At 38.2% G+C, this 12310-nt stretch overlaps 1 protein-coding gene across 5 annotated transcripts in view; it reads right to left on the bottom strand.

Annotated features, from left to right (window-relative positions):
• The window catches only part of LRRC28 (leucine rich repeat containing 28), a 167933-nt gene that overhangs the window by 61063 nt on the left and 94560 nt on the right, over positions 1-12310 (bottom strand). For 3 of the 5 annotated variants that reach the window (XM_045795402.2, XM_087856703.1, XM_045795404.2), the window contains exon 6: positions 3104-3310. The exons of 1 other annotated variant lie outside the window; for it this stretch is intronic. In XM_045795402.2, the coding sequence (XP_045651358.1) occupies positions 3104-3310 (207 nt within the window). The remainder of the gene's footprint in view (positions 1-3103; positions 3311-12310) is intronic. One more of the 5 variants, XM_087856702.1, reaches the window with a different exon arrangement.

Raw genomic sequence — 12310 nt, 5'->3', positions numbered from 1 at the left:
TCTCCTCGCCCACACCAGCACTTACCATGGCGCACAAAGATGCCCCAGCAAATACGTAACTGAGGTGCCAGGCAGAAGAGCAGCAGGCAATGTGTAGTGGACTCTCCCTTCTACCCAACGATCATTCCTATCACCTTGCCCCAGCCACTGCCACTCCCGCCATCTGCTGCTGTAGGCATTCAGCGTGATACACAAGGTCACTCCTCAGCACTACAAACCAACAGAGGTCAAGTTCCTATTGGAGTGGCTTCTCTTTTCTCCCAACATTACTGCCGCCGCCGCCACAGCACCTGCTTGGCTGTGTCTCTGCTACAATGACAGGTCAGAATGAGTGGCAAATGACCAGGGTAATAAGGAGCCATGGCTGGATGAGCTACAGTGAGGTAGGAAGAATAGGCGAGATGAAGGGCATGGAGCCCGGCTGGACTGGAGACAGGACCCACAGGCTAAAGACTGGCAAACAAGATTCATTTAGTTTTAAAAGTTTGATTGTATATGGGATTCTAGGCAGAACCTGGGCTCTAGAGCTAGATGGCTCTAGATGGCTAAGTGTACCTCTGGTATCAGACATGAGAACAGGGTTGTGGACCAGAGCCACAGGCAGGATGCAGGCAGTTGCTGATGAATGGTTTAGACTTGAGACAAAGCATATGTGATGGAAGAAACAAGAAGACAAGGAACACAAGTTGTGACCAGCACAAAATTAAGGAATCAGGAACTCCATGGAGGTTGAAGGGGCCAGACAAGGAAAGAAGAATGGCTAACACCAAGAAAGAGCTGGATAACAGTTCTCTGGCCTCAACTTTTATTAGATTTTTCTCGCTGTAGGACCTGCTGATGATAGTCAGATTAGAAATGAGTAACTGGGAGCACCTAGCTGATGTCCAGAGTGGGTACGTGAGACCAAGCTATACCCTCTGGAAGACAGACCCTACCAAGCGAGTAGAGAGAGAGACTGAACTGGGCCAATTAGAGTGTCTATATGAGTATTTGAACACAAAATGGCTGCCCAAATTTGACACTGGAGGTGGCTATACAACTAGAAAGATGAGCAGTATAGTTCAGCCCTATTCCTTTTTCTTTTTCCTTTTTGTTTTTTTTTTAGAAGGAGAGAGAGAGGGGTAGGTGGAGGGGCAGAAAGAGAATCTTAAGCAGGCTCCATGCCCAGCACAGAGCCTGACGTGGGGCTCGATCTTACAACCCTGAGATCATGACCTGAGCTGAAATCAAGAGTTGGGCGCTTATCCAACTGAGCCACCCAGGTGCCCCAAGTTCAGCCCTATTCCACATGAGGTCCCCTTGCAGAAGGATCACGCCTGGGATGTGGAGATAGCATGCCAAGGTGGAAAGAATGTGGAGTTTAGAATCAGACAGAGTCCGAAACTCAATTCAGTCTCTCACTAGCTGTGATTCTGGGTGGGTTACTTAACGTCTCTGAATCTCAATTTCCTCATCTGTAAACAGGTTGTCAATAGATTTTGTAATAACTGGTTCTGTAATAATTAAATTAGAGAGCCTCTGTACCGTGCCTAACAGAATACCTAATTCAATAAATGATTGTTCCTACAAAGAGTTGCAGTAGTGTTACTCATGGAGACACTCCTAATAGATGTGGTCAGTGGTAACAACGACAGTAATAATAATAATTCTGTGAACAATAGTACGAGCAACTCCAGACTTAACAAGCAAATCTGTTTCTGGGAATGCCTGAGAGTCAAAGCACGGTTACCTGTAATGGGATGTCCACCTTTAGCCTGAATGCTGACGTTAGACCACTGAGTTCTATACCACACAGATCAAATCATCACATCCTTTACTTCCCTCCCCCGTCCCCTTCCCTGATTCACTGATCAGCTTCGACTGAGCCATCCTGGCCAGCCCTTGGTAGGGAGTCGGCATTGGTACAGGCAGCAGCTCTTAGAAAGTGGTAAATACAAGCTCTGGTGGTTACTACGGAGGGTATGAATATGAGAAGGAGGACGGAACTTTTAAAAAGCAGGATATGGTAATCCACAAGCTCTATCTTCTCAGCTGAGTGGTCTGCATTTGCACAGTGCTTTAGAGTTCTTAGACACACGCTATCTTACTGGACTTCAATAACTCACTATTTTCTCACTTGAAGGAAAACTCTGGTTTCTTAGAAATGCTTGCTTCTGAAATGGTTTTATTTCATTTTGCTAATTTTATAAGCATAGAATTTAATTATGTTTACAGAAAAGTAATCTTTTTAAATTAGATAACTATTTGGGATTATTCAAATTGATTTTCACATTTCCCAGTTATTTTTAATTGAAAATAGTATGTGTACTGTAATATGGTAGAAAATATTTCCTCAGGGACTAGTAAATTATTCACTTCACTGCCATCAGGGATAAATTATTCATTATAAAAAATGCTTTTATGAGTAAAATTATAGGAAGCTTACTATGACAGCTTAGGGTTCTGTGGGGCCTCATATTTTAATTTTTTTTAAATGGCACCTTTGTTTCTCACAAGTTAACAAAATAATTCAATTCTCAGTAAAAAATAAATGTATTCTTTTATTAAAATGGGCCCACTACAGAAATCTACAGTGAATAATATGTTATTTGTTAGCCGGTGTGACATTTCTAGCTCAGCAGGCAGTTCGGCCAACTGTAAAGCTTTTAAAATTGTGTAGTCTGGTAATCTGACGATACTAATCATTAGGATACCCAATACAAGTTTTCTACGTAGGAGTCAACAGCTAAACAGGTATCTTTGTACCAGTAGCTATCCTTTCAGATTGCTCAATACTCCCTGTCAATTTTATGGTCTTACATATATATTATATATATACATTTGCTTTCATTCCTTCTTTAGAGTAAATCCTCTCATATCGCCTATATTTTGTCCCTAAACAGCATTTACGCACAGATTTCTGTTTTAAAATGTGAAATCCCAGGCCGAAATCAACTTTGTTAACTGGGAATCATGCTTTGTTCACTACCAAAATGGATTCAGAGAGGCAATTCAAGAGAAACAGAATGAAGGAACCTACCCTATCCTTCCTTGTCAAGGACACAAAGGCTTTCCGTCTTAGTCTTTGGCTTTTTTGCTTTGCCTGGCGAACATGATCACTTACCGAGGGGCAGAAATGCGAGACGGTTTCCAGCCATGGAGAGCTCGTTGAGGCTGGGCAGCTGGCAGAGATGGCGTGGCACGCACCATAGACGATTGCGGTCCACGGTGAGGTACTGCAGAGAAAGGCACAGGTGAAGCCTCTCGGGTAAAGTTAGCAAACGATTGGTAGAAATGTCTAGTGTCTGCAGCTCCTTCAAATCGCCAACCTCTACAACCAAAATCAAAATGAAGATAAATCGCATCCTGATTAAATGAAATAAAATGAATCAACACTGTTAACAGTTCAAAACAAATAAAATCAGTAGCTGCAGCAATTTCCACAGACATGAATGCCGAAGTATGCAAATAATCCAACAGAGGTAGGTGTCTTTAAATCAGCCTGCTAGAATTTTTTTTTTTTAATGGAGCAGAGTGCTCGCCTAGAAAAAGGAGAGACACAGAGTACCGAATATGAGCCAGAAGTCTGTTACTATGGTTTCTGCTGCTTGATGAATCGAAAGTTGTTGCTAGTGTGGGAAAAGAACAATTATAGTCACTTCCAGGTACCTGGGCTTCACTACTTTTGTCATTTTACCTTCTATCTAAGGAAATAGCAGGAGACTTAAAAACAAATTATAGTATCCCAGCAAGTGCACCTTGTTTATATGAACTACAGAGAAAAATTTCTGGATTGAGAATTAAGATGTCTTTTGGAAATTTTCACAAAGGCGAAGAATACAATAAGATGAAATTGTTGGTGGGTAACATTTTTAGATCCTGTTCAGCCATATGGTTCTTTTTTTAAAAACCCACTCAAAGTGTACACACCCTAGGAAGATTACCTTTAATTCCATCCAAGTGAAGTCCTCCCATCTACAGTTTAATATTCCCTCAATGACACCTAGAGTTGTAATCTGTTCCATGGTGAGTACAATTACGTCCTTGTATTACGCCAAATCATTAAATCTGAAGGTTGGGAAGTTCTTCACAAGGTACTTCATCCTTTTCAGGAAAAATCACTGCCATAAAGCCTCTCTGAGCACAGTAAGCTCTGCTAAGCAATCTCTAGGGAATGGTCGTTCACTGTCAGGACAGGACAATCCACTCAAGACTCCACAGGAAGCACTATGTAGGGCAAGTCTAATTCTTCCACATCATGGAACTTCCAAATTGAAGTCCATGGAGGCCGACTCTTGGCCTTCTCTAATCCTGATCCTGTTCCACGAGCCATTCCCCTCAGGGTAAGGTTTCCCATGTTCCTACCACTTTATCGCACGCCCCCCACCACCCCGGGCACAACCCAGTTTGTTCAGGGCTTGGGTTAGTATTAGCAATGTCTTCTCTACTGGACAGAAAATCTTCTGCTCTATGGGATTCCCAGTTACACAGACTACCTTTTCTTACTGCTACAGACCAGGGGTTGGCAAACTAGAGCTCACAGGCAAAATCTGGCCTGTGGTCCTACTTCTATACTGCCTGCAAGCTAAGACTGGTTTTTACATTTTTAAAAGGTGGCCAAAAAACCCAGCAAAAACAAAAACAAAATACGTAGCAGAGACCATATGTGGTCTGCAAAGCTTAAAAATATTTACTATCTTGCCATTTAGAGAAAAAGTTTGTCCATCTTTGTTACAGACTATTACCCAGATCATTTTTAGTAACTATTTTTAATAAAAGTAATACAAGTGCAAAATGTATTAATTTCTAGTTATTTTTATAATATTACAAGGGACAGGTGCTGGGAAATTCATACTGCACTGCCCAATTTCCCCAATACTTAGCAACATATGCATCTGAAGATGGACAGGGAGGATTCAGGGAACAGTCTGTGACGCTTAATCGGAGTTTTGTTCTATTTGAACCTAACTGATGCACACAGGAGTCAATTTCCTTATTGGTTCCATCAGCACAGTATTTCATTTAGATATGCTTGCCAATCTACCTATTTAATTCACACACAAAAAAATGCTTCTAATTTGGGATGTGTGGGGTGAGGGAGTTGAAGGAAAAATCATCATGTTCTAACTTTGGGTAAATAGCAACAAGAAACCCTCCTCACCTCACTTTATAAAGCGACTACAGGCGTGAAATGGAACAGAAGTGCAACCAATCAGCTACACACCACGGGGCCGGGTGTGGAGAGGAGATGAGGACTCCACCATTGAGAATCACAGTACATACAAGAGACAATGTGTGGGGCACCTTGGGTGGCTCAGGATATGATATCAGGGTCATGAAATGGAACCCCGCATTGGGCTCTGAGCTCAGTGCAGTCTGCTTGAGATTCTCTTCCTCTCCCTTTGTCCCTCCCCCTACTCGCATGTGCTCTCTTCTCACTCTCTAAAAGAAATAAATAAATAAAATCTTAAAAAAAAAAGAGATGATATGTGATAGGAGGTCAGAGAAAGAAGAGGTAGATGAGGGGTGGGAGCAATTTTTGCAAAATGTACTTGAGGAGACAGGCACTTGACTAGCTGAAAAGGAAAATGGATACAGCGCTGCCAGCAGGGGCTGGGGGTGGGGCTGAAAGATGGGGAAAGGCGCAGAAGTGAAAATAATAAATGCAGCATGCACAAAGGGCTATTTGGAGCCTAACTAGTATCAAAGACACCCATGGGAGAAGAGTAGGAAATAAGCTCCTTACGAAGGCCTTCGTGGAGATGTTGAGTGATGATGAATACTGGGTAGCGAGGCCTGGACTCACTGCAGTGAGAATATGACATCTCCTGAAGATTCATACAGAGTAACAGCACTCTTCTGAAAAAACTAGAATGATGGATATATAATGAGCAGTGGGATGGAAAGAGATTCTAGGCTGAGAAAACAAGCAGACGTTTGACTAGAACAGAGGCAGTGTGACAAAGTTAAAGAATTCGAGATATTTTAAGAAAAGCATCAGGTGTGCTTGATTGGAAACAGAAAATAGTGAAATAAAAAATGGTCGAAGATAAGATTAGTGCTTCTAGATTATTATACTCTAAGTATGGCGAAGCCAATGCTAAAAACTTAATTTTTTAATGAAAAAACTAAAATTATATCAATACTTCTGAATTGCAGTATCTATTAAACCACATACTGAAAGAAATTTGAAAAATTTATCAAATCACATGGGAGCAAGCAAAATAAATTATTTTAATCATTAGTTATAAAATAATTAAATGTGTAAAAAAGTGCTTTGATGTGGTTGCAAAAATTACTAAAGCTTGCAATTGCCCACCATTTTATTTTTTAAATAAAGATTTATTTATTTATTTATTTATTTATTTATTTATTTATTTATTTATTTAAAAGAGAGAGTGAGCAAGCACGTGGGCAGGCATGAGTGGGAGGAGGGACAGAGAGGGTGGCAGAAGGACATAGACTGTGCTGAGCAGGAGCCCTACGCAAGGCTCAATCCCAAGACCCTGAGATCATGACCTGAAACCAAGAGTCAGGCGCTTAACCGACTGAGCCACCCAAGTGCCCCAAGTGCCCACCATTTCAATTCAGTGTTGCCTTATTGTATTGTGAGATGGGGAAATAATATGGGATTATGATTCTAAATTTTCCATAATGTGATGATTTATTTTTATAGTGGTAACAGATCAATATTTACACTCTGCTTTGGCAGACGTGCATACATATTTCAGATATTAAAATTAATAACACTTTTGACCAAAAAAGGGAAACACATAATGTCAGTACCAAAGGTCAAAGTACTGAGGAACAGGAAGGAGAACGAAAAGCTGACATTTCTTACTTCCTATGTGAGATGAATAAAAGCATTTTATTAAATCTGAAACACGCAGGACTGCACATATTAAATGAATGAGTACAACAAAAGGACATTATTCTTAGTAGCTTACTATTTTGGCCTTTTCAATTGTTGTAAAAAACTTAAGCTAACTATTATTCCTTAAAGTACTGAGTTGAATACTGTCTATAATGTGATTGGAAAATTAATGATTTTGTCACACTGCGAAAGTATGTGGGAAAGAGAGAAATAAAAATTAAATAGCTTCTCAGGTAGACTCAATTAAACATAATTTTCATGACCATTTTATACGAGGCCGCAAATCTAGGACACACATGGCATCTTAACTTCGATAATTGATTAAAAAATAAACTTGCATAAGCTCAGCCAACGCAAAGTACATTTTTTTTTCAAATTTTTATTCAAGTTCTAGTTAGGTAACATCCAATGCAATGTTGGCTTCAGGAGCAGAATTCAGTGATTCATCACCCACATACAACACTCAGTGCTCATTACATCAAGTGCCCTCCTTCATACCCATCACTCATCTAGCCCATCCCCCACCCACTCCTTTTCATCAGGCCTCAGTTTGTTTTCTGTCTTTAAGAGTCTTTTATGGTTTGTTTCCCTCTCTTTTTTTCTTTTTTTTGGTCGGGGGGGGGGAATACATTTTTAGAAAGCAATTGACTCAAATTAAAGTTATCTAAGATTCTAACTTAAATACAAGAAATAGGAAATAAGCTTGGGGCAGCAATATATCAGGCAGAAATAAAGAAACAGAACCCAAAGTGTGGGCTCAAGTTAAAAACTTGAAAACTCTCAGCCAAACATAAATCTAGCAAAAGTGGCCAAGTCTGAAGATGGCACCGAGGCTAGGACAATAGGATGCCCTTAAGTAACTCTTCCTTCATTCCTGAAAATCCAAGATTCCTGCTTCTATCAATTCAGTCAGACTGAAAAACATCTAGCATTTCTTGTATGGCAGGTATGCTGACAACAAATTCTCTTCGTTTTCCTTTACCTGGGAGTGTCCTTCTATCACTGTCATTCCTAAAGATTATTTTCATTAAATACAGAATTCTGCGGTGACCATTCTGTTCTCTTAGTACTTGAAAGATGCTGTTCTATTGTCTGCCAGCCTCCATGGTGTCCAAGGAAAACTCTACAGTCATTTGAAACATTGTTTCTTTAGGTGCTTACAAGATTTGTTCTTTATCTTTCATTGTTAGCAGGTTGATTATGATGTATCTGTAAATGATTTCCTTGAATTTATTCTAGTTGGGGTCAGCTGAGCTTTTTAAGTAAACTCTATACCCAACGTGGGGCTTGAACTCACAACCCCAAGATCAAGAGTCACATGCTCTACTGATGGAGCCACCAGGCCCTCTTTGCTGAGCTTTTCAGATCTGTAAATTTATATCTTTCACCAAATTTTCTCAGTTAAGCCATTATGTCTTCAAATGTAAGAGGTATTATAACTGAGTAAATATAAGACTATTTACTTTTCTCTTTTTAAGTGTTTCAAGATATGCATGACTGCTGAAGGCAAAAATCATAGCATTATCTCATATGATTTTCAATATATATAGATGTACTACTTCTGATAAGTGTAACACAAAGGTTGGTGGAGGAAAGCAAAAGGAATTTCCAAGTAGATTTTGAAAGATATGTATAGTGTAATTTCTAATGCAAAAAAATAAAATAAATTTTTAAAAGAGATAAGCCCAGGGGCACCTGGGTGGCTCAGTTGGTTGAGCATCCAACTCTTGATTTCAGCTCAGGTCATGATCTTGGGGTCAAGCCCCAAGTCGGGCTGCACACTCAGCTTACCTCTGCTCTTCCCCCCACTTGTGCATGCATGCTCTCTCTCTCAAATAAATAAATAAATAAATAAATAAATAAATAAATAAAATCTTCAGAAAAATAAATAAATAAAAGAGATAAGCCCCAAAGCCAATAAATGATTTCAAACAGAAGACTAAAATATATTTGAATAATAACAAGAAAGGCAGGAAAGAGGGAATAAAGATACAAAACTAGAGGTGACAAAAAGAAAACTAATAATAAAATGATAAGCCTAAATCTAATATGGTCAATAATAACATTAAAAGCAAATAGCCTGAGGACACCAATTAAAAGAGATTATTGGATTGGATTTAAATACAAGATCCTAGTATAAAAGGAATCCATTTAAAATATAAATACATGGATAGATTAAATATAAAGTGATAAAAACATATGCCAGGCAAACCATAACCAAAAAAGAAAAAAGAAAAGCTGGACCTTCCAGTAGATGGAGTGAAGAGGCTGCCAAATCCTCTGCCCAGAAAGTAACTATAAAATTACATAAAATTGTCAAAAGCAACCATTTCAGTACTCTGGAAACTGACCAAAAGTTTTCAACAAATGAAAAAGCACATATTCATAAAACACTACGACACTTCCAATAAGAAGAGCAGAAATTTGTGACAAGCTCACGTGGGGTGGCTCCCATCCTTCCACCCGGCTTGGTTAGTACAACAGTTCTAATATGGCAGGGCAGGGTGCAAACAACCAGCAGCTTCACTGCCGGAGGGGGCTGACGAGATTCGGAGCAAAAGGTGAAAAACCCACACCCAGGACTAATTAGTAATAATAATAATTAGTAATAATCTTGGTTGCAAGTAAACATGAAAGACTAATGATTTGAAGAGAGTGAGGGATGTTCCTGGTTGAGGCAAGCAATGAATTGGGCAGATAGGCCAGAAAGTTAACAAGGAGGTATGGGCTATGAAGCAGGAAGACATTTGATAGACTCTCCACATATATCAGACTAAGAGGAAGTCATGAGCAAACAAAGGGAAGACCAGAGAGGGCTCAAGCGATTTACAAATTTTAGGTCTACAGAGAGTTTGCACACATGTACAGAGGAGAAAAACAGAGGCTAACAGAAAATAATAGGGTATATTTGGAAACTGCCTAAATGTTAAATGGGCTTCTGAACCCACACACAGATCTACTGACAGAGGATAGAAGCCATACCTCAAGGTGTTCAACCGTCAAGCTACACAGAAAACAGGAACAAACCCTAATAAGCTAGGGTTAAAAATTAAAACAAAAATAAGGAGGAAAAAAAAAAAACCCACAGAGACATCAATAGTCACATACTGTGGGGGAAATGGATTTCATATTTTTAGTCCAGGCAAATTACTATGAATATCAAATAAGTAAATAGAAATAGCAATAATCCTCAGGTAGGGGAAAAAATCACAATCCAGAGTTACTATTAATATATTATCTAAAATGTCCATTTAAAAAAATTACAAAACATGTACTAAAACAAGAAGGTGTAACCCATACTCAGGAAAAAATGAGTAAATAGAAAATGATTCTAAGTGGATCCAGATGTTGAATTTAGCAATTACTTCAAACCAGCTATAATAAATACACTGAAAGAACTAAAACAAGTGGCACCTGGCTGGCTTACATGCGATTCTTGGGTAGAACATGTGATTCTTGATCTCAGGGTCATGAGTTCAAGCCCCAGATTGGGCCTAGAGAAGGAAGGAAGGAAGGAAGGAAGGAAGGAAGGAAGGAAGGAAGGAAGGAAGGAAGGAAGGAAGGAAGGAAGGAAGGAAAAGAACAAGTTCAAAGAAGGAAAGTATTTAGTGGCTCAAAAGAAGCTAAAAATCAATTATAGGAAGAAAACTGGAAAATTCAAAATTTGTGGGAATTAAACAACATGCTACTGAACAACCAATGAGTCAAAGAAGAAATCAAGAGAAATTTTTTAAAATGCCTTGAGACAAATGAAAATGGAAATACGACATACCAAAACTTATGGGATACAGCAAAAGCAGTTCTAAGAGGGAAGTTCATAGCAAAAAATGCCTATATCAAAAAACAAGAAAAAACTCAAACTTAATTTTATATCTTAAGGAACTAGAAAAAGAAGAACAAATAAAGCCCAAAGTTCACAGAAAGAAGGAAATAATAAAGATCAGAGCATAAATATATGATGTAGAGATTAAAAATAGAAAAGATTAATGAAACTAAGAGCTGGTTCTTTAAAAAGGTAAACAAAATTGACAAACCTTTGGCTAGACTCACCAAGAAAAAATGGGAGGATTCAAATAAATCAGCTCAGAAATAAGAGGCGACTTACAACTGATACCACAAATATACAAAGGATCATACAAGACTACCATGAACAAATATAATATGCCAACAAATTTGGCAATCCAGAAGAAATGGATAAATTCCTAGAAACAAACAACCTACCAAGAATGAATCAGGAAGAAACAAAGATCTGAACACACCATTTACTAGTAAGGAGACTGAATCAATAATCAAAAACCTCCCAACGAACAAAGTCCAGGACCAGATGGCTTTTCTGGTGAATTCTACCAAATATTCAAAGAAAAATTAATTCCAATCCTTCTCAAACCCTTCCAAAAAACAGAATAGAAGGGAGCACTTGCAAACTCATTTTATGAGGCCAGCATTACCTCAATACCAAAACCAGACAGAGATGCCCCAAGAAAAGAAAATTACAGGCCAATATTCCTAAAGAACAGACACAAAAATTCTCAACAAAAAATTAGCAAACTGAATTCAACAATACATTAAAAGGATCATATACCATGATGAAGTAGACTTTAATTCCAGGGATACAATGATGGTTCAACATCTTCAAATCAATCAATATAATAATACCACATTAACGAAATGAAGGCTAAAAATCGTATGATCATCTCAATGGATGCAGAAAAAGCATTTGACAAAATTCAACATTGTTTTATAATAAAAACATTCAACAAAATAGGTACAAAGGAAATTTACCTCAACATATTAAAGGCCTTGGATGACAACCACAGCTAACCTCATACTCAACAGTGAAAAGCTAAAAGCGTTTCCTCTAAGATGAGGAACAGACAAGGATAACTGTTCTCATCACTTTTATTAAACATATTATTGGAAGAGCTAGTTAGAGCAATTAGGCAAGAAAAAAATACAAAAGGCATCCAAATTGGAGCAAAAGAAGTAAAAGTATCACTATTTACAGATAACATATACAGAAAATTCTAATCACTCTACCAAAATATTGTTAGACTAATAAACAAATTCAGTAAAGTTGCAGCATAAAAAATCAATACATAAAAATCTGTTGCATTTTAACACACTATTAATTAACTATCAGAAAGAGAAATTTAAATTTCCTTTCCAATTGCATCAAAAAGAAAAAACCTAGAAATAAATTTAACCAAGGAGGTCAAAGACCTGTACACTGAAAACTGTAAGACACTGATGAAAGAAACTGAGGAAGATACAAATAAATGGAGAGATATACTATGCTCATGAATTTAAACAATACTGTTAAAATGTCCATACTACCCAAAGCAATCTACAGATTCAGTGGAATCCCTATCAAAATATCAATGGCATCTTTCACAGAAATAGAACATAAAATCCTAAAGTTTGTAGGGAACCACAAAACATGCCAAAAAGCCAAAGCAA

Source organism: Ursus americanus, chromosome 28 (assembly GCF_024610735.1).
Source record: "Ursus americanus isolate L20-20 chromosome 28, mUrsAme1.1.p, whole genome shotgun sequence".
NCBI lineage: Eukaryota > Metazoa > Chordata > Mammalia > Carnivora > Ursidae > Ursus > Ursus americanus.
This window is presented reverse-complemented; position numbering and strand designations above follow the sequence as displayed.